General features: G+C 42.0%; 1 protein-coding gene across 19 annotated transcripts in view; it reads right to left on the reverse strand.

Annotated features, from left to right (window-relative positions):
* The window catches only part of NRCAM (neuronal cell adhesion molecule), an 88,545-nt gene that overhangs the window by 54,602 nt on the left and 11,170 nt on the right, over positions 1-22,773 (reverse strand). For 10 of the 19 annotated variants that reach the window (XM_060108708.1, XM_060108696.1, XM_060108690.1 and 7 more), the window contains 6 exons: positions 18,847-18,969; positions 13,944-14,114; positions 13,367-13,423; positions 11,427-11,538; positions 9,199-9,383; positions 6,964-7,095 (listed from right to left, as the gene is read on the reverse strand). In XM_060108708.1, the coding sequence (XP_059964691.1) occupies positions 6,964-7,095; positions 9,199-9,383; positions 11,427-11,538; positions 13,367-13,423; positions 13,944-14,114; positions 18,847-18,969 (780 nt within the window). The remainder of the gene's footprint in view (positions 1-6,963; positions 7,096-9,198; positions 9,384-11,426; positions 11,539-13,366; positions 13,424-13,943; positions 14,115-18,846; positions 18,970-22,773) is intronic. The other 9 variants (XM_060108703.1, XM_060108707.1, XM_060108704.1 and 6 more) reach the window with 2 other exon arrangements.

A 22,773-nucleotide genomic window follows, 5' to 3' on the forward strand; every position in this document is an offset into this window, starting at 1 on the left:
AAAAAATTATTAATTAATTAATTTATTTTTGGCTACATCGTGTCTTGGTTGCTGTGCGCAGGCTTTCTCTAGTTGTAGCGAGTGGGGGCTACTCTTCGTTGCAGTGAGGGCTTCTCACTGCAGTGGCTTCTCTTGTTGTGGAGCATGGGCTCTAGGTGTGCAGGCTCCAGTAGTTGCGGCATGCAGGCTTAGTAGCTGCAGCGCGTGGGCTCTAGGGCACACGGGCTTCAGTAGTTGTAGCATGCGGGCTCAGTAGTTGTGGTGCATGGGCTTAGTTGCTCTGTGGCATGTGGGAACTCCCTGGACCAGGGACTGAACCCGTGTCCCCTGCACTGGCAGGCGGATTCTTAACCACTGTGCCACCAGGGAAGTCCCTGAGCCCTTCATTTTTGAGAAAAGGAAGAAGAAAGATGCCTTGGTGGAGTCTTGGGTCGATCCTGGACCACGCCTCTGTTCCCCTGCCTGCTCATCATTCAATCTCTTCTTCCCATGTCAGCAAAATACGTAACTGTGGCAGGAGGACGTCTTCTGTCCATTCTTATTCCCTTCATTCCATCCCCTTCTCATCTTTTAGAGAAAAGGGGCCTTTTAACGTAATAATAGTGTGATCTTACATATGCTCCATGTGGAAGGATCTGAGAGACCTACCCCAACTCACATGCGAGATCATTAAAGATCTACAAGTGTTAGGCTCTATGCTGCCTTCTAGGACAGGGAAGGAATCTCGGTGTCCACAGTCTTGACCTTGGACATTTTCTTTCTGATCCTGGGGTCTACTTCCACATCCTCCCAGACACTGCGGGTCACACAATAAAAATCAAAGTTCTTCTTCGGCACCAGCACCTCTGCAGCTGTGTTCTTTTTCCTGACTTCTGCAGATGGTTTAAAAAAAAATTTTAGGGCTTCCCTGGTGATGCAGTGGTTGAGAGTCTGCCTGCCGATGCAGGGGACACGGGTTCGTGCCCCGGTCTGGGAAGATCCCACATGCCGCGGAGCAGCTGGGCCTGTGAGCCATAGCTGCTGAGCCTGCGCGTCCGGAGCCTGTGCTCCGCGACGGGAGAGGCCACAACAGTGAGAGGCCCGTGTACCGCAAAAAAAAAAAAAAAAATTTAGGTGGTTTTGGACAAATTCCATATTTAATAAGTCTGTTTTTTGCTTCAAGGAAAGTTAAAAGTAACCTGGCCAGTCCCGGAGGGACAGAGCTTTGGAAGATACTGAGATTAGGGCCCAGGCTCTTTTTGAATGAATTCTTCCAGTTCTGTAAAACAGTAGGTGCCAGGTCTGAAATGCACAGTCACAAATCAGTAACACTCTATTTTGCTGGCACTTCCCTGGTGGTCCAGTGGGTAAGACTCTGCACTCCCAATGCAGGGGGCCGGGGTTCGACCCCTGTTCAGGGAACTACAGCTCACATGCATGCCATAACTAGAGACACAGACCTACTAGAGCATGGACTTGAGGATATGGGGAGGGGGAGGGAGAGGCTGTGACGAGGTGAGAGAGTGGCATGGACATATACACACTACCAAACGTAAAATAGATAGCTAGTGGGAAGCAGCCGCATAGCACAGGGAGATCAGCTCGGTGGTGTGTGACCACCTAGAGGGGTGGGATAGGGAGGGTGGGAGGGAGGGAGACGCAGGAGGGAAGAGATATGGGAACATGTGTATATGTATAACTGATTCACTTTGTTATAAAGCAGAAACTAACACACCGTTGTAAAGCAATTATACTCCAACAAAGATGTAAAAAAATAAATAAATAAGAACCATCAACTACTAAAAAAAAAACTGAATTGTGAAGATCTGAGAATGCGCTACCACGTGCAAGGAATTTGGAGATTCTGTGTGAATATAATTAATGAAGATTAAAAAAAAAATAAAGTAAAAAAAAAGATCCCGCTTGCTGCAACTAAGACCCAGCACAGCCAAAATAAATAAATAAAATACATACTGAAAAAAACCCACTGTATTTTGCTAACAGAACCCAAGTCTGACCCCTCCCCCTCCTGATCTAGCTTCTCCTTTTACAGTCCTTATGCACCCTTGGCAGCCAGAGCCCGCAGAGGTGGGAGGAGAGAGTGGTAATGTCCTTAGGTGATTGCCCACAAGTCAGGAGTGGGGAGGCTGTGTATCTGGTACTGTGGTCCCCTGATAATGTCTCTGTTGTGTTGCAGCTGGCGGCGATGTCAGGCACCTGGTGCGGATGCTGCACGATGATACTGCAGAAGCACAGCTATTCCCTGTCCCTGCCCCTTGGCAACTGGTCCACCCAAGGTTTCTGCAGCCTCTTAAGGAGAAGGTGTCAGCAAGCCAGCCTGTGCTCCCAGCTAACCTCTGGGGTCTACTCTAGTCTCCCCTTGAATCCTCACCATGCCAATTCTGTGCCACTATATACTGTGGTAAAGTTTCCTCTTTCCTGCTACCCTTGCCTCTCTGCCATCCTTCCTCCTTGCCCTGTCATTGTTGAATGCATCTGTGGGCTGCAAACTCAGCAAACTGCAGATGAGAAACAAGCCCCAGTCTCTTGTTCCCAGAATGGTACCCAAACCTCAAAGGCAGTTCTGTTCAGAGGCGTCCGAATTCATGGGCAGAGTGAACAGGGGAGAAGTGCGAGGCTCTTCGAATTCTACCAACTTGGGGACAGTTTTCTTCTTCATTTACTCCTTTTCCTGGATCAGGAGAGGTCCACACAGGGTAGGACAGGTAGGGTTCACTTGGAACATAGCTGTTTAAGACTTAGTATCTACAAATGAACCTATCTGTGAAATAGACTCACAAACATAGAAAACAGACGTCTGGTTGCCAAGGGAGACGGAGGTGTGGGGGAGGGAGGGATTGGGAGTTTGCGATTAGCAGATGCAAACTATTATGTAGTAAATGGATAGACAACGAGGTCCTGCTGTATAACACAGGGAACTATATTCAACATCCTATGATAAACCATAATGGAAAAGAATGTGAAAAAGAATGTATATGTATATGTACAACTGAATCACTTTGCTGTACGACAGCAATCAACACAACAAAGGGACTTCCCTGGTGGCGCAGTGGTTAAGAATGCGCCTGCCAATGCAGGGGACACCGGTTCGAACCTTGGTCCAAGAAGATCCTACGTGCCGCGGAGCAACTAAGACCGTGTGCCACAACTATTGAGCCTGCACACTAGAGCCCACGAGCCACAACTACTGAGCCCACGCACCACAGCTACTGAAGCCCACATGCCTAGAGCCCATGCTCTGCAACAAAAGAAGCCATCGCAATGAGAAGCCCGTGCACCGCAACGAAGAGTAGCCCCTACTCGCTGAAACTAGAGAAAGCCTGCACACAGCAACGAAGACCCAACGCAGCCAAAAATAAAAAATATTAAAAAAAAGTAATTACCACAACATGGTAAATCAACTATACTTGAATACAATTTAAAACTTTTTTATATTAAACATTAAAAATTTTTTTCATTAAAAATTTAAAAAAAAGACAGTGTCTAGCCAAGAAGTCATTCAGCAGAAGCTGTAGGTGGCCTAGTGGCTGAGGGTGGGGATGGGGAACAGAGGTGGCCCTGCAGTACCATCGTGCAGAGAGCTGTGAGGGTCCCCCCCAGGCGCCTCAAGCCCAACGTCACCTTTCAGTTCCGAGATTCCAAACAGTAATCCATGCACTTTTAGCTTGGCTACCAGATGTGGAGAAAGACACCTTCCAGGGACACTTCTCATCACCTCGGTATAAATACACAGCACCTGCTCCCAGCACTGTGGGGCAGCCTGGCGGCCAGGGCCCCTGGCTTTGCTGCCAGACCGCACGGTGTTTCTCTTGCTGCTCGTCCACCAGAATGACTGCTGTGAGGCACGCCAGAGGCCAAGGGGCCCTGGATCTGTAGGCACCGTGGAACTCTGATCCGAGCTCGGCTGAGCCTCCTGTTTTCCTTCCAGCGTGGACTTAACACATACTTTGGGGATGGAAGAAATGAACTGATTTGGAAGCTGATTTGAAAGATTTTGTTCTGGACCCAATCAGATGATTCGGGGTTACAGCAGACAGGTTCCACTTGTCTCCAGGGACCACTGTCCTGTACCCTCTGTCCCCAAAATGTAGGCTTTTCACTTCTGATCCTCCCCCCAGATATGTCATTTAAAGGGGAGTGTCTATCAGTACAATTTCAAAGCTGACTTTTTAAATAAGTCTAGTGGATTTACAATATGATAGTAGTTTCAGGTGTAGAACATAGTGATTCGATATTCCATAGATTATATTCCATATAAAGTTATAAAATACTGGCTATAGTACCTGTGCTGGACATTACACCCTTGAATCTTATTTTACACCTAGAAGTTCAAAACTCATTTAGAGCTGCAGTTACAGGGTTCCCTGAGAAGCACCACCGGTGCCCGGTTTGGAAGGCTCACAAGCTGAGCCAATCAGGAGGAAAGATCAGCTTCCTTATTTTATCTCCCCTCGTCCTTGTGTAACTGACCCACCTCCGTCTCCATGTTCCCCTGCTTATGATTGCATTCTGGCTGCGGAGCTTGAGGATTTATCTTTCCCACATTCCCTGGCTCCCTGGCTTTCCTGCTCAGAAATGATGGATGTCCCCTCCCACCTGTCAGTTTCCATGAGGCCAGACCTCAGGGGCACATTTAACCTTCCATAAATTGGCACAGAGCCTCTGGGATACAAAACACAGGGCCAAAGTGCTGAGCACGCTCCACCCTTTATTGCCATTCTGAACACATTCCTAAGAAAATCAGATACTCTACCAAAAAACTTATTTTTCAGTTCTGGGCTTTCTTCCACTTTTTCTCAGTTTTCACCTATTTGTCTCTGAGAGTGGCAACAGCTTCCCAATGCACAGCCGCAAAATACTCTCTGCAGTTTTTCCTGATCTTCATCCTAGTTAAAATTGGGAATGGAAATATCCAAACCCAATTTGCTGGCCTCCTTAGTGTCTGTGTTCTCCCAGGAACATATTTCCTTTTACAGTAAACATAGGCTGTCTGTTTCTGAGGATCCCATAAGGACTGTATTGTGTGACACAAACTCCTAATAAACACTCATGGAACCGGGTCTCTCACTCCCTCTAGACTTGCAGTGGTAAGACCTTGATGGTGAGAGGAAGGGACGTGTGTCATTTAAAATCTGCCAGCAGCTTTCAGGTCCATCTCAGGGTGAAGACTATTTCAGGAAAGCCAGTTTAATGGACCTTTTGGGTATGTAAGAGTGGAACCAATTTTTTTTTTTTGTTTGTGGTACGCAGGCCTCTCACCGCTGTGGCCTCTCCCGTTGCAGAGCACAGGCTCCGGACGCACAGGCTCAGCGGCCATGGCTCACGGGCCCAGCCGCTCCGCGGCATGTAGGATCTTCCAGGACTGGGGCACGAACCCGTGTCCCCTGCATCGGCAGGCAGACTCTCAACCACTGCACCACCAGGGAAGCCCAGGAACCAATTTTTGATTCTGGCTTGGAGGCAAAATGTGGAGCTAAGCTGCTCTGCATCATAATCCTGAAGGTTTTCTTTATTGGGGGTAAAGAATATCTTTGCAGATTGTTATGCTACTGACTGGGAGAGTGAACCTGAGGCTGGGTTTTAAACAGAAACCGGTTCTCTCTCTCTCTCTCTCTCTCTCTCTCTCTCTCTCTCTCTCTCTCTCTCTCTCTCTCTCTCTCTCTCTCTTTCTCTCTCTCTCTCTGGGTCTAAGAGAAGGTCTGAACTTCAAGAAGAGGAAAATGTCCAAAGATTCACCTCTTGGTAGCAGCTGGTGGTGAGCGGGGTCAAGAAACAGGAAAGGCAGCACGCTTCCTGTGAATGGCCATGGGCTTAGGAATCCGGGAGCAGAAAGACACAATATCCGTTTTAAGTTTTCTTTGCTATAATTCCCTTATATTATGCTCAAGCCTTTAACCAAGTTTTGTAAAACTGGTCTTTGTTGTGATTTAGAAGATTGATGGAAAGCCTGTGGTTACACTTTGGGGAACTGTTCCTGGCAGCAGGGGGCAGCCTGGACAAACTGGCTGAGAGACAGCTGGAGTGGTCCAGTAAAGGTGACAGAAGAGGTGACACTTGGCAGCTAGGACCATGTAGGTATCGCTCAAGGATGATCTCAGCAATACGGAGGGAGGGAAAACTGGTCAAAGATGGAGCACCCAGCAGAGGACTGGGGTCAGAGGATGTGTTCTTCTTTGGGTATTAAATGGGATGGTGACCTTTCAAGACTGGAGAACGTGGGAACATCTGGGCTCTACTTAGGAATGAAAACCTCTTTAAATTAAGACAGTTGTATTCCTTATTCTTGTCATATTCACTGTCTCTATTCCTAGCCTCCCCACCCATCTCCTCCAACTCCTGCGATGTTTCCACAAATCACTTGACATTTTGAACAAAGAAGATAATCTGAACTTTTCAGTGATGTTTATTTCTCACCCTGTCACTCTTCCTATGATCCATGTAAAAAACAGAGGAAATATTGCCAAGTTCCAACCAGCACATACCGTTATGTTAATAGCATAAACGGGACTTCCCTGGTGGTGCAGTGGTTAAGAATCCACCTGCCAATGCAGGGGACACGGGTTTGAGCCCTGGTCCAGGAAGATCCCACATGCCAGAGAGCAACTAAGCCTGTGCACCACAACTACTTAGCCCACCTGCCACAACTACTGAAGCCCACATGCCTAGAGCCCGTGCCTCGTAACAAAGAGAAGCCGCCGCTCGCCACAACTAGAGAAAGCCTGCGTGTAGCAATGAAGACCCAACGCAGCCAAAAAAGAAAAAAAAATAGCATAAACAATTCAGTCATAATATATTATATCTAAAGGTAGAAAAATTAAAATCTAAAGGTAATTTCGTGCCTCTGTTTAACTTATATATGGCTTCCTTCCTTAAGCCAAGTTATCTTATCACCATTTGTACCCTGTGGAGATGTCACTACGCTCCAAAAATATACTGCAATTGAAGCCACTCAAGGAAACTTACTTTCTATCGGGACTCCATTCAATAACCAGCTAATTCTGGGTTTGGGGTTGCCATTAGCTCTGCAGATCAGGGTTCCATCCTCTCCTGGGGACAGCACAAGATTTTGAGGTGCTATGATCCAGTATGGAGCCGCTTTGTGAGGAAAGGAAAAAAACCCACAAAAAATTGAATCAAATACGTTATTCTAGCAAACTTAGTATACTGAACTATCTTAATAAAAATAAGTATTTTGCAAAACATTTGTTAGTTTCATTTTTTTAGAGTGAATAGATTTATGCTTCAAAGAACACTTCAGATTTTCAGAAGAATGTTTAAGAAGACTCAGTGACATCTATGTATTATTTCTAAAGCCTTTTGATTCAAATATCGTCATCTTGTTTTACATTACGTTAATCAGACATCGAAGAGGTAACAGATTTCTCTAACGTTGTAGAGGAATTTACAGGTACAGATAGGGCTAAGAAGCATGAATTTAAAATCTGAGCCCTGTAGAATACATACAATTATAAATCTGAGCCCTGTAGAATACATATAATTATAAAATTGGAAAGCAGTTTTTAAAGCTTTGCATTTTTGAAAAGCTGCCAAGTTAGTATAGAATGTTCTTATAAGCCCTTCACCAGCTTTCTTACAAAACCATGGAACAGATACCAAAACAAGAAATTAACATTGGATACCATCAGCTCAACCACACACTGTATGAGGATTTCCCCAGTTTTTCCCCTAATGTCTTATTTCTGTCTCAGGACCCTGTCCTGGACACCACATTGCGTTTAACTGTCACACCTTCTTATTTAGTTTCCTCCGATCTGGAAGTTTCTTGCTCTTTCCTTGTTTTTCATGAATCTGAGACTTTTAAAGACAACTAGTCAGTTATTTTGTAGAACATCTTTTTTTTTTTCTAAATAATCAAGAGCTTTTTGGTTACTTTTTGTAATAAGGAACATCCTCTTTTCATCATTATCAGGACAGAAATGGAGAAAAGTGAATATATGTCAGTGTTAGCCATAAGTGTTACATATCAATGTTAATTACTAGCCCAACACTATAAATAAGTTCTCTACCATCTCTTTTTTTTTCAAGAAGAGTTTCTTCCTTGAACATCCTTCCAGATTTACAAAGGAGAACTAGCCAACTGAATTCTTTCAGGGATAAATCAAGCTTACTAAATTGATTAATCTTCGTATTTCTCGTAAGGTATGTTCTCTACTTCTTATCTGTAACTAAAATATTTTGTGAAACATTTTCAACATGCTCTCATTCCTAGAGACTGTTTCTAACAGTGACTACTGAATTCTCCTACAGATCAATGGGAAGGTTTTAAGTGAACAAAAGCTTTTCCATCTAAGGTCAAATTTAGTGATTTCTGAGTGAAGAACTCCTGAATTTTTAGATTATAATCACCATCCAACCACCGCCATCAGTATCATCATAATTACTTTTTTTTAAAAAAAGGTTATACTCCATTTACAGTTATTATCAAATATTGGCTATATCCCCCGTGTTGTACAACAGATCCTTGTAGCTTATTTTAAACATCATAGTTTGTACCTCTTAACCCCCACCCCTTTACTGCCTCTCCCCACTGGTAACCGCTGTTGTAGACGGCCATCATATCTGGGAGTACATGATATTGACATGGCTTATGAGTGGTTATATTAACCTGCATCACTTGGTTAGAGTGATGTCTGCCAGGTTTCTCCACTGTAAAGTTATTATTTTCCTGCTTTCCATTTTCTAGTCGTTAGAAGCAATAAGTCCAGCCCTCACTCAAGGGGAGGACAATTAAGCTCCATCTCCTTAAGGCACGAGGAGTAAAGAATTTGTGGACATATATTAAACCTACCTCAGTAATTAATTTTTGGGGGGTGAGGGGAGAAGAAACACTTTGAGGCTATGCAAATATCCTGTTTCTCCTTAAAGTTCCATCCCGTAATTTTAGCATTCATCACTAGCTCTTGCCTACAGCAGTTATAACTTGGGATTCTAACTGTGATTTCCTATTTCTTTCATTCTTTCTACACTTATTAATTGGAATCCTCTGCAAGGAAGATCTGAGGGAGTGAATTTTTAACCTGATTTAGATGCACTATAAGTAGCAATGAGAAGAGATTCAAGGTGCCACGTATGTTGATATAAATTATATTGTTATTGAATCTAATCAAAGGCATTTTGATTGAAGACTCAGGGATTCTCAAGGGAGGCAAGAGCCATGTATTTTAGACAATGATATACCTTTAACTGTGACAGAAATGACATGATGGATGGCTCCTAGTGCATTTTTGGCTATACACTGGTAATTCCCAGAGTCTGCTTCTGTAACCTGAACAATCTGCAGAGTTTTCTTAAAGTTCCTATAAAATGTCCGGTTGATGGGGAGTGTTCCATCTTCTTTTATCCAGTAAATAATTGGGGTAGGCCTGATAAGATGAATAAACAATAACATTATAAGAAAAGAAGTTCACCTGCTTTTGAGGGTGATTTTCATGCGAGCTTGTCACAAACATAAAGATCATGAGGAATACATAGAGATTTTAACTAGCACCACACTTGTATAAGTCATGCTCAAAACCTTACATTTCAGTCTGTAAGTTACCATTTTCATGCAAGCAGAAGTGTGCTAATTTATGGCACACCGTGAACTTGGACTTCAGGAATCTGGTGAGAATGGCAGAAAGACTTATTTGACTGAAGGGACCTAATTATTTTCTTCCAAGTTCTGATCAGTGAGGCACTCTCGGAAAATTCTGCATGAAGGGACTATGTCAATCAAAAGAATGACCGTGAAATTCATGACACCGAGTTATAATTTTTTTATCGGCTAGAGTTAAAAATGCCAGAGAAAGAGCTGATATACATATTTGTGCCCATGAACTTTTCACACATTTCCATATCAAATGGAAGTACCTCCCTATCTTATAACAGGCTATCTGAGGATCTGAATGAAGTGATTAGAGGAGTCGTGCTCTTACTTTAGTTTCATTATTAGTGATATTTTAAAATACCAATTGACAGAAGTAGGCCCAACTCATGTGCTACTCATACCATTTCTCACCTATGTTTCTTATTAAATCATGAACTATAGAGGCAGATGAAAAGCCAGACATAGGCTTAGAGTTAAAAGGTCTGCTTCAAAATCCCAGCCTTATCCCTAAATTGCTCTCTGATCTTGGCTCCCTGACCCTTTCGGGCCTCAGGTTTCTCTGTTGCCTTAATGCACATAATGATGCTTGTTTTGATCTGGTGACTTGAGAAGGTTTTCATGAGGGTAAAATAAAGATTCATCCAATACATTTATTGAGACTAAATTATAGACCAAGCACTGAGTTGTGTGTTGGGAAGATAAAGATAAAAAACAGAATGGTCCATGCCCTCAGGAAGATCACAATGTATTTATCATTAGAAATGCAAGTGGGATTAATGGATTGTAGAATTGTTTTCATTTGTTTGGTTGAATAAAAATAATTGAACAGATCTATCTGAGGAACTGAATTGTGAGTAGTGTGATTTCCTGACACGGCCAGCAGAGGCCTCCATGTGCCTCCGGAGGTAAAATTATTCCTGGAGGCCAATTCTGGGATTCTAGGAAGGAATGTGGACTTTGAGTCACCAGGCCAAGGACAGCACAGATCATAACACGTGATCACAACATGTTTCCGAGATTCCAATCAATGTTTTCAGCAACTGTGCCTTATCAGTAGTACTTGCTCTGTGCCAGGCATAAGAGGGAACTATATAGAGATGCTTGCCTTGAACGTTTTCCTAATATGGGACTCCTGTCAAGGGCACATGCGTTCTGGGGGTGGTGTCAGGTTTGCGGTCTGCACAGATGAGACATCTGCAAAGAAGCTGGGCTGGTGACTGGTCACTAGGAAGCAGGGGTTGGGACAGTGTGCCAGGTAGGAGGTTAGGTCCTGAGGCCACGTTTGCCTCTGCTGTTAGGAGAACAAGCCAGGGCAAGATTGCTAGAGGGATGTGAGAAACTCATGGTCAAGAGCTCCGTTGCCCTGCTCATAGCCAGCAGACCCAGAGCTGTGAACCCAGAGCCGAGCCACCCAGCAGATGCACAAACAGGGTCAACTGAAATCAGTCGGATCTAGCCTGTTACAGCACAACTGCCCTGCAGACCTGCAGACAAATGATCAGTGATAAACAGCTATTGGTTTTAAGCAGCTAAGTTTTGAGATGCTTTGTTAGACAACAGTAGCAAAATAATCACCTGATTTATAATCAGAGCAGTCAGAAGGTGATTACTGATACGTATCTCAAAAGGAACACTATTAACAAAATATGTTAATAACATGAAATTTATATGGCCTGTTTTGGAAGGAATTATCACATTTTTCTTGATGCTTAATGGAATCAACATAAGACAATGACTCTTGTTATGATATTAATGCCTCTCTACCAATCTACTATGTTTACATAAGAAGTGGACATCAAGACAGACAGAGTTAACTCACAGCCCTTCTGCAATGCACTCAAGTGAAAGGACATTTCCTCGTAATTCCTCTTTGCGGCTTGCATTGCCTTCTGGAGTTAAAAATGTTGGTGGCCTCTCTCTATGTGATTTAGCTGCGAACAAGAAAATCAATATGCATTCAGAGGTATGAACACGGATTTCCAGAAGCCCAGTTCACTGTCTAAGAATCTAATCCCTTTGCAAATCCATTTAGCATTTGATTGTGAAGTGTGTTAAACTAACACATACACACTCTTTGCCTTGCAAATAGCCATCACTCACTCAGCCGGAAGTAGAAACTATTTTGGTTGCACAAGCACTAATAATAAGAACTTTTTTCCTCTTGTACATTTCCCTAATTTGGGTTAGGGTCCTATGAATTTTTGGCGAGTTGGCAAATTTTCAAAACGTAGACATAGAGAGGAAAGTCATGTTATCAAACTATCCAGCTCTTAAGATGAGTGCGCACGTCAAAGTGAAAATGAGCTGTCTACCTTCTGGAAGATATGATGATGGAAGGGGTATTTTGCTTTACCCTAGGGACAACATTATAGTCAGTTCCATTGATTAACCGTGAAGATAAATCGTGATGGACATCTAACATATCAAAACTGCAAAGTTTATGGAAAACAAAACAAAATAAAACACAACTAGAAAGTGACTGCAGAGGTATGGCAAATTGTGTGCCATAAATTAAGGGTGGACTTAAAGCAAATGAAATTGGTTTCCTCGACAAAAACATAAAAAAGGGCTCAAGTCAGAAATCTCAGGAAGATACCTACAGACTACCTTCATGTTTTATGTAGTCCTTGCCTAAATGTGGCCTTATCTTCTGATGGTCTCTCAGAAAAACTTAAAGTCAAAATCATACCATCTTGAGGTTCTAAGAGCCCTTTACAGTGTTCAACACTTTAATATATTAGCTACTTGATGCTCATAAAAACTGAAAAAGGAACATATGAATTCTTCTCATTTCTCAGAAGAAAAGACTGAACACCAGAGAAGGTATTACTGGAGATAAATTAGAGTTTTCCTTAGATTTTACCCCTCTGAAATCACTTTGGGAATGATTTTGAGGCCCATATTTTTCAGGGGGATTTTAACATAAAATAAAATAAGATAAAATGAAATAAGGTACGATAAAATAAAATAAAATAAGGCAGGAGTTGTGATCTGTTTACTCTGGTCATTGGTAGTACCTTAATGTTTTTTACTTCATATCTCAAAGGTAAAAAATTAATACAGCAGAAATTCTGCCTTATAGATAATTAAGAGGACCCCATATCCAGAACCCATAATTTTCACACACAGACTCTATACCTGAGAGCCATATTTCCGTTAAGGAAATCAAATTCTTTTCTTTTTAAAAGAATGAAGTTAAATCCTCTATTTTTAAAAAGATTACTTCCACTGAAGACAGTCACTCGATTTTAAACAAAACTAAGAGAAATACTATTGCTAATTATATGACGTTGATAAGGTCAGGTGAAAACAGATGGAAATACGATGATTTACGATCAAAATCCACTTAACATTAACTGCAAAAGTGTACTAAGACTTTGATGTTAGTATTTTAGCAGGTTAATGCACCTTGCCAACTCTTATTTAATTCATGAGAAAAGTTTATGAGCCAGACAAAAAATGAAAAATGTAATTCTGAACATACACGAAAGATTTTTTTCCAAATCTTGTGGAATGGTTCTTTACATGAAAACAGTTATAGTAACTTTCATTATTACACATAGAACATGGAACATGTTTTAGTGACATGTTTGAAAGCTCAGAGCTAAACTTCATATGAAACATACATTGATTTTAGTGGTATTAAACATGGAACTAGGAATTTCACAAAGGAATAAGGTTAAACAGCCATGGAGGTGAAGTTAGTGAACTAAATTCTACAATGAAGGAGAAACATCAGTTACAATCACCATAACTCACCACCATAAAACTCAGTGTCACTCAAATTAGCAGCTATAGTGTCATTCAATTCATCCACTGAAATAAACAGAATATTATGAAGAATGCAAAAAGTAGGGGGAGGGGATTGTAAAAAAAAAAGTATTGGGCAACAAAAGCAAACATATATACCTATGCTGACCGAGCACCATCCCTACCAAGTAAAAACACTGCTTTACATTGTATAGAACTATTTCATTAATTCACTCAGCCACCCCCAACCAGTAGTATGTGAATATATAACTGAAGCAGCAGGACTCCCAATTAAAGGCATCGTGGAGCATAAAGCACTCACAAATGCTCAGAACACTAAGTAAATTCAGGAAGTTACCATGGCAACAGTAATGGTAATCACAGCAAAAACTGTAAGATACAGTATTTAAGGTAGGCAAGCTCCTTATAATATTGATACATATGCCAACACTTTAGTGACTGTTCACAGGTACTTTCCTGATCAGTGAACCTGTTTACTTCAAAGCTAGTAGGATTTAATAATTAATACATTTGCACACATTTGTAAACATCATGGCAAGAGAGTTTCTGGAAACTGAACTCTTACCTGAAATCACCTTCACAGAAATAGGTTGCTTCTGCTGTATGGTTTGAGTGTGATTAAATCGTGCGTAACAGATGTAGTCTTCCCGGGTATCCTCTGGGAGCACATTGGAAAAATAAAGGTCTCCATTCAGACCCTGGGAAACTCTCTCACTCTGTGGAAGTCTTTGAAAGGCTGGAGAAAGGCAGAGAGACATCTAGATCATTCCATCACAAAGTAGCTACTTTCCAAATTAGTGAGATAAACATATCTACTAATAACTAGTTCTGTGAACTTCACTTGAATGTTTTTTTTTCTCTATAAAGATCTTTGAGTAAAAGCAAATAACTGTTAAAAAAAAAAAGACACATGTATTAAAACTCCAATTGTACCTGCCAGACCCTAATTTCTCTGGAGTGGGGGTAGAGGTGAGATTAGAGTTGTCCAGTGAAGGGTTTCATGAAGCAAGCATAAACCAAAAAATGTTTTACAGAAAGAGTTTGCATGACTTTTCCTAACATTTAAGTTAATCCCTAATTGTTAATCATAGATACACACGTGTCTCAGAAAGTGCATTATGGAAGCTTGTAAGGATGTTAACATGGGTTGCATCTATTGCGGTACATACACAGTCAGACACCTTATACTGTGACAGCACCTAACTGTGATGAGCTAGGTCCTGGGCAAGGTGTCAGGCGGACCCGGTTCCCTGCCCTGAGCTTGGGATCTAACTGGAGAATCAGGCAGCAAACAGGCAATTAAAAACAGGGTGTAATGCTGCAGACGTGCCGCTCAGAGGCCCCCCACACCCAACCTCCCTCACCTCCTCTACTTTTTCTTTTCTGTGTTACCTATCACCTTCTAACAGACAATGTACTTCACCTGTCATGTGTATGGCTTATAGCCTGTCTCCCCGCACTAGAATTTAAGTTCCAGAAGGACGGAGACCGTCATCTGCTTCATCTACTGCTGTAGCCCTAAAAATGCACCTGGCCCCTCACAGAAGCTCCATAATGAAATGAATAACCATCAGCATTCTGACTTTCCAGTTTCACATTTAACAACCAACTTCTCCTCGGGCCCAAGGAACAGTCTAGCCTCAGGCGTGGAGGGGAGATTTTCTAAGGCGATGAAGAACTCAGGGAGATGGGACCAATGATCTATGTGTGAACTTACACTTGGCTGGCTAGCATGACTCAGGAAGCTTCTGACTCAGTTCACTGGGAGAGTTCTTCAGCTCTGAAGTGAGAGAACTAGGAAAAATTGTACCTCCTAGTTGCCTGGGGCCAGATGTCATGTCTCCCGGAGGATTTCTCGAGTCTGAGTCAAGCAGCTATGCTCCTACAGCAGCAGGTGCCCTATCTAAAATGTCATGAAATGCAAAATTATGGGGAAAAGCCTGCAGCTCCCTTGGGCAGGAAAAGGCAGGGAAATGTGGAGCCAGACCTTGAAAGGATGCTGGTTAGCCATGTTAGTCAAGTTCTAGGTCAAGATGGGGGTTTGGTTGGCGGTTGTAAATTCATGGTTTGAAGCCATTAACCAGGGAAAGGGTTGTTTTAAAAAATAACTCAGAAAAATAATGTACATTTATGTCATGAATACAAAGAGTTAAAGATAGGGACACATTTATTCTCTTCCATTTCTCCCGCTGTATTTTATTATGGACCGGTGTTGGGAGATCAAATGAAAGGGAATGCCATTTTATGAGGATGGTAGCACTTTGCCCAATGAGTTCCTTGGCATTACATTGGGGACAAAAATGTATGCAGGTAGGAATACCATGATAAGGTCATCTTGCCAGAAGAATGCTACAGAGATCTGAATTTTTTCTCATATCCAGATGAAATTTCACTTGAAAGGTCCAGATGCTTTGCCTACAGCCTAAAATGTATGTAAATGACATGGCCAGCAGTGCAATGTGTACATATTCAGATGATTCTGAGACTTTACAGGTATATGCCTCTTTATTAAGTGGAAAAGTCATCAATTCTGAGTAAGAACCAAGAACCAAATACTGGGCCTCATTTTTTTTTTTTTTTTTTTGTGGTATGCGGGCCTCTCACTGTTGTGGCCTCTCCCACTGCAGAGCACAGGCTCTGGACGCGCAGGCTCAACGGCCATGGCTCACGGGCCCAGCCGCCCCACGGCATGTGGGATCCTCCCGGACCGGGGCACAAACCCGCGTCCCCTGCATTGGCAGGCGGACTCTCAACCACTGCGCCACCAGGGAAGCCCTGGGCCTCATTTTGGCAGTACATCTGGATACTGTTATTCTCGACCACATAACCCGCTCATTTACATTTGATTTGTTACTTATTCTTTCAAAATCTGTAAAAGCTGTTACGTGATCATAGGAAAAACATCTTCGCCCTTTTACTCATTTATATATTTATTTTCCATTTCTTTGTGATACTTTCTCTGAGTGCTTTGCTACAGAACAGTCAAAACTGGAAATGAGCTGTGAGAGCTAAATTTTATCTTCAGTAATGTGCACAGCTGGTGATTTCACAGGAAATCATGTCACTGAGAACAGAGTATATTCCCTACAAATATTTTGCGACCATTCCCACCATTCTACCCAAAGGACTCTTGTCAAGGTCAACAGCGACCACCGTGTTGCCAAATGTAATCCTCATTTCTCAGTCAGATTGGAAATTGATCTCTCAGCAGTATTTGAACCAGCTGATATTCTGTCTTCCTGACACTTTTTCTTCCCCTCGTCCTGGGGATGCCCTCTCTTTTTGTTTTCTTCTTACCTAAGTGACTGCTCCTTCTCATCTACTTTCCTTTGCTCCCTAAGTTCTTGGCCCCTGGAGGCTCCTGGTCTCAGTCCCCAGGCTTTGCTCTTCAGCACCTGCACTCCCTCCCTTCGTCCTCTCCTCCAGCCCCCGGCTCTACAGAGCATCTCTGCAGCACTAACATTCACACATTGTCGGCAAGAGCCCAGAATCTTCCTTGGACTCATGTAGCTGTAGCTCTGATTCCTGCTGGAGACCTCCACAAGGACGCCTCACAAGCCTCTCACATCCCAAACCCTGGTTCCTAGTCTCCAACGTAACATGCTAAGGGGAGGTGTGAAAGGATGGGAGAGCACAGCAACAAACAATTCCCTAAGGATAGGGATGGGGTGAACAGGTGTTAAACTGCCTAATGAATGACTTCAATTCTCTGTGCCTCGGTTTCCTCATCTAAAAAGTGGTAAGGGTCATCCGAGATGCTTCCTGGGACTGTTGTAGAAAATGGATGAGATAACTTATGTAAAGTCTTTAGCAAAGGGACAGGCACTTAGTAAATGCCCAATCAATATTAGCTGTTGTTACTACTATATATAAAATAGATAATCAATAAGCATCTACTGTATGGTGCAGGGAACTATGCTCAATATTCTGTAATAACCTATATGGGAAAAGAATCTGAAAAAGAATGGATATATGGGGCTTCCCTGGTGGCGCAGTGGTTGAGAGTCCGCCTGCCGATGCAGAGAACGCGGGTTCTTGCTCCGGTCTGGGAAGATCCCACATGCCGCGGAGCGGCTGGGCCCGTGAGCCATGGCCGCTGAGCCTGCGCGTCCGGAGCCTGTGCTCCACAACGGGAGAGGCCACAACAGTGAGAGGCCCACGTACCACAAAAAAAAAAAAAAGAATGGATATGTGTATATGTATAACTGAATCACTTTTGCTGTACACCTGAAACTAACACAGCATGGTGAATCAACTGTACTCCAATATAAAGTAAAAAATTAAATTAAAAAAAATTAGCTGTTGTTGGAGATAAAAGAACGAAACTGAAAGAAAAGACGTAACACATCCTGAACAGCTTGATTTCCTTCCCTTGATGGGCTTCTGGTGTTTCAGGAAATGGCAATGCCATTTTACTAATTGTTCAGTCTTAGACTTTGGGGTTACCTTTGATTCCTCTCTCTCATGCCTCCAGCCCTGACCCCAATAAATCCTGGAGGACCTACCTTCAAATTATATCTGGAATCTGACCATTTCTTCCTTCCTCTCTCCCTGCCTCCCTCCCTTCCTTTCTTTCTTTTTTTTTTTTTATGGCCACGTGGCAAGTGGGATCTTAGTTCCCTGACCAGAGGTCAAACCCACACCCCCTGCGTTGGAAGCATGCGATCTTAACCACTGGACCACCAGGGAAGTCCCTGGAATCTGACCACTTCTTACTTACTTGACTGCCACTACCCAAGTCCATGTCCCCATCAAGTCTTGCCCAGATCACAGCACTGGCCTCCTAACAGAACGCCCTCCTCTCCCGTTCGTCCTCTTTGTTCTCCACACATGAACCAAAGTGAGGTTCTTACTCTTTGTTTTGATTCAGGTGAAGCCACTCCTTCAATGTCTCCCTACTTCACTGAAAGCAAAAGCCAAAGTCCTTTGCACTGGAGCCCCTGGACTTTCTTGACCTTTTCTCTCACTGTTGCCCTTGGGTCAGTCAGCCCGGGCACACTGGCCTCCCTGTTGATTTTACACACACCAGGGATGCTGCTGCTCTTGGGGCTTACACTGGTTTTTCTCTTTCCACCCAGATATTTAAGGGCCTGCTTGCTCTTTCACTCCTGTAAGTTTCTGCTCAAAACTCTGCTTATTTTTCTTCACAGCACTTACTGCCAACTGACACATATTTTCTAAATGGATTTATTCTCTGCTTCCTTCTCTCCCCGCTTTTATTCTCATTGCATAGAATATAAATTCAGTGAGAGCAGGACCTTTGTTTGGTTTATTTAGAGAGGTGCCTGGTACATAGTAGGTGTTCAATAAAATAAAGTGACTGAATGAAAGGATATGTGATTTATTTTCCTGAGAATCTCTAAGACATTTTATAAACATCTTATGAATCACAAGAGGTAATAATTGATTGGGACAGCCAATAATCATAAGACTCTTGAAGAAAGAAAGTTCTTATTTTTAAAACTTACAATTATCCATCCAGAATATTATAGGTGGTGGTAACCCAACTGGGGGTCTGCAGGGAAGTACCAAAGACTGGCCATTTCTAAGTGTTATTCGTTCAAGTTTTTCTTTGGTCCACAATGGTGACCCTAATGAAATAAAACAATAACTTCTAAGTTATTTCTGCACTGGAAAACAAAAAGAACACTAGAAAGAAATATAAACCAAACTTTTGGAGAAATAGTAACTGGAAATTTATATACATTAAGGTAACGACAAAGAAAATTTTAAATACAGTGTTAAAAAATGAAATTAGTAGTATAAATTCTGAGTCAGCAATTCCATGTCTAAGAATTTATATTAAATAAATCCTTAAGAAGATACAAACTAATTTTGCTACAAGCATGCCCTTCATGAAAGAATGAAAAACATTTCTATGTCAAAAGATTTGTTAAACAAATAATTGTACATGTACACCTTTGAATATCATACAGTGTTAGACATTGTATAAGTATAGTTATTTATAAGATTAATATAAAATATACATGATATCTAGATAAGGCAGAAAGGGTTATAAAATAGTACTTCAGAATGAGCTTGTTTTCGACATGTACATACATATCTGCCTAGGTAAAAATAGAAAGAACAGTAATTTCCCTGAATGAAAGGATTTGTGAGTAATTTTTAACTTTCTTTTTTGTTCATTTGTAATTGATTTATTCTATAATGCACACATATTATACACATAATAAACATTTTAAAAAATGACAAGAACTTCAAATGGTTGCTGTTCTTTAAATATATGTTCTTGGGTTGTTGAGAGCATGTGGGTACTGACTATTGCAAAAAGAGCCACAATAATATCAAGATAGTGAGGTCACCCTATTTCCAGTGAAATTTTGAAACAAAAATGTTTAACGAAATACATGCATCCCAATGTTCATAGCAGCATTATTTACAATAGCCAAGACACAGAAGCAACAACCTAAGTGTCCATCAGGCAGATGCATGGATAAAGAAGATGTGGTACATATATACAATGGAATATATTACTCAGCCATAAAAAAGAATGAAATTTTGCCATTTGCAGCAACATGGATGGACTTGGAGGGCATATGATAAGTGAAATAAGTCTCTTTGTACAGAGAAAGACAAATACTGTATGATACCACTTATATGTGGAATCTAAAAAATACAACAAACTAATGAATATAACAAAAAAGAAGCAGACTCACAGATACTAGTAGTTACCAGTGGGGAGAGGGCTAGGGGGAGGGGCAGTATAGGGGTAGGGAGTTAAGAACTACAAACTCTGATGTATAAAATAAGCTACAAGGATAGGCCCCAGTGTGGCTTCCGTGCCACCCATCTCGCGGTTGCTGCCGTAGGAGACCTTGGCAGTGGCCCAGGCCACACATGCCCGCAGGTCACCACTGGTATCCTGTGGCAGCCTCCGTGCGGTCACCCAGGCCCAGCCAGCCGCTGGGGCTCTCAGTCTGCCCGTTCTCTAGTTGCCGCTTACTTTGGGGTCCAGCAGATTCTGGAGACCAGGGAGCCCTCGTGGAGGACCTCGCAGGGGCCGCTAGCTGCCTCCTGAGCCCACCAGGTCTTCAGAGACTCTCCGGAGAAGCTGTGTGGCTGACAGGATCTTGGTGCTCCGGCGGGGTGTCAGGCCTGTGCCTCTGAGGTGGGAGAGCCGAGTTTAGGACATTAGTCCACCAGAGATTTCCCGGCTCCACATAATATCAAATGGCGAAAGCTCTCCCAGAGATCTCCATCTCAACGCTAAGACCCAGCTCCATTCAACAACCAGCAAGCTACAGTGCTGGACACCCTATGCCAAACAACTAGCAAGAAAGGAACACAACCCCACCCATTAGGAGAGAGGCTGCCTAAAATCATAATAAGGTCACAGACACCCCAAAACACACCACCGGATGCAGCTGTGCCCACCAGAAAGACAAGATCCAGCCTCATCCACCAGAACACCGGCACTAGTCCCCTCCACCAGGAAGCCTACACAACCCACTGAACCAACCTTAGCCACTGGGGGCAGACACCAAAAACAACAGGAACTACGAACCTGCAGCCCACGAAAAGGAGACCCCCCAAAACACCAAGTTAAGCAAAATGAGAAGACAGAAACACACAGCAGATGAAGAAGCAAGGTAGAAACCCACCAGACCAAACAAATGAAGAGGAAATAGGCAGTCGACCCAAAAAAGAATTCAGAGTAATGACAGTAAAGATGATTCAAAATCTTGGAAATAGAATGGAGAAAATACAAGAAATGTTTAACAAGGACCTAGAAGAACTAAAGAGCAAACAAACAATGATGAACAACACAATAAATGAAATTAAAAGTTCTCTAGAATGAATCAATAGCAGAATAACTGACGCAGGAGAACGGATAAGTGACCTGGAAGAAAAAATAGTGGAAATAACTACTGCAGAGCAGAATAAAGGAAAAAGAATGAAAAGAATTGAGGACAGTTTTAGAGACCTCTGGGACAACACTAAACCCACCAACATTCGAATTATAGGGGTCCCAGAAGAAGAAGAGAAAAAGAAAGGGACTGAGAAAATATTTGAAGAGATTAAAGTTGAAAACTTCCCTAATATGGGAAAGGAAATAGTCATTCAAGTCTAGGAAGTGCAGAGTGCCATACAGGATAAATCCAAGAAGAAACACGCTAAGGCACATATTAATCAAACTCTCAAAAATTAAATACAAAGAAAAAATATTAAAAGCAGCAAGGGAAAAACAACTAATAACATACAAGGGAAGCCCGATAAGGTTAACAGCTGATCTTTCAGCAGAAACTCTTTAAGCCAGAAGGGAGTGGCAAGACATATTTAAAGTGATGGAAGGGAAAAAACTACAACCAAGATTACTCTACCCAGCAAGGATCTCATTCAGATTAGACAGAGAAATTAATACCTTTAGAGACAAGCAAAAGCTAAGAGAATTCAGCACCACCAAACCAGGTTTACAACGAATGCTAAAGGAACTTCTCTAGGCAGGAAACACAAGAAAAGGAAGAGACCTACAATAACAAACCCAAAACAATTAACAAAATGGTAATAGGAACATACATATCGATGATTACCTTAAATGTAAATGGATTAAATGCTCCAACCAAAAGACATAGAATAGCTGAATGGATACAAAAACAAGACCCGTATATATGCTGTCTACAAGAGACCCATTTCAGACCTAGGGACACATACAAACTGAAAGTGAGGGGTTGGAAAAAGATATTTGATGCAAATGGAAATCAAAAGAAAGCTGGAGCAGCAATTCTCATATCAGACAAAATAGACTTTAAAGTAAAGACTATTACAAGAGACAAAGAAGGACACTACATAATGATCATAGGATTAATCCAAGAAGAAGATGTAACAATTGTAAATATTTATGTACCCAACATAGGAGCACCTCAATACATAAGGCAAATGCTAACAGCCATAAAAGGGGAAATCGACAGTAACACAATCATAGTAGGGGACTTTAACAACCCACTTTCACCTTGGACAGATCATCCAAAATGAAAATAAATAAGGAAACACAAGGTTTAAATGATACATTAAATAAGATGGACTTAATTGATATTTGTAGGACATTCCATCCAAAAACAACAGAATACACTTTGTTCTCAAGTGGTCATGGAACATTCTCCAGGATCGATCATATCTTAGGTCACAAATCAAGTCTTGGTAAATTTAAGAAAATTGAAATCGTATCAAATATCTTTTCTGACCATAATGCTATGAGACTAGATATCAACTACAGGAAAAAAATCTGTAAAAAATACAAACACATGGAGGCTAAACAATACACTACTTAATAACCAAGAGATCACTGAAGAAATCAAAGAGGAAATCAAAAAATACCTAGAAACACATGACAATGAAAACATGATGAACCAAAATCTATGGGATGCAGCAAAAGC

The sequence above is a fragment of the Mesoplodon densirostris genome, chromosome 9 (genome assembly GCF_025265405.1).
Source record: "Mesoplodon densirostris isolate mMesDen1 chromosome 9, mMesDen1 primary haplotype, whole genome shotgun sequence".
NCBI lineage: Eukaryota > Metazoa > Chordata > Mammalia > Artiodactyla > Ziphiidae > Mesoplodon > Mesoplodon densirostris.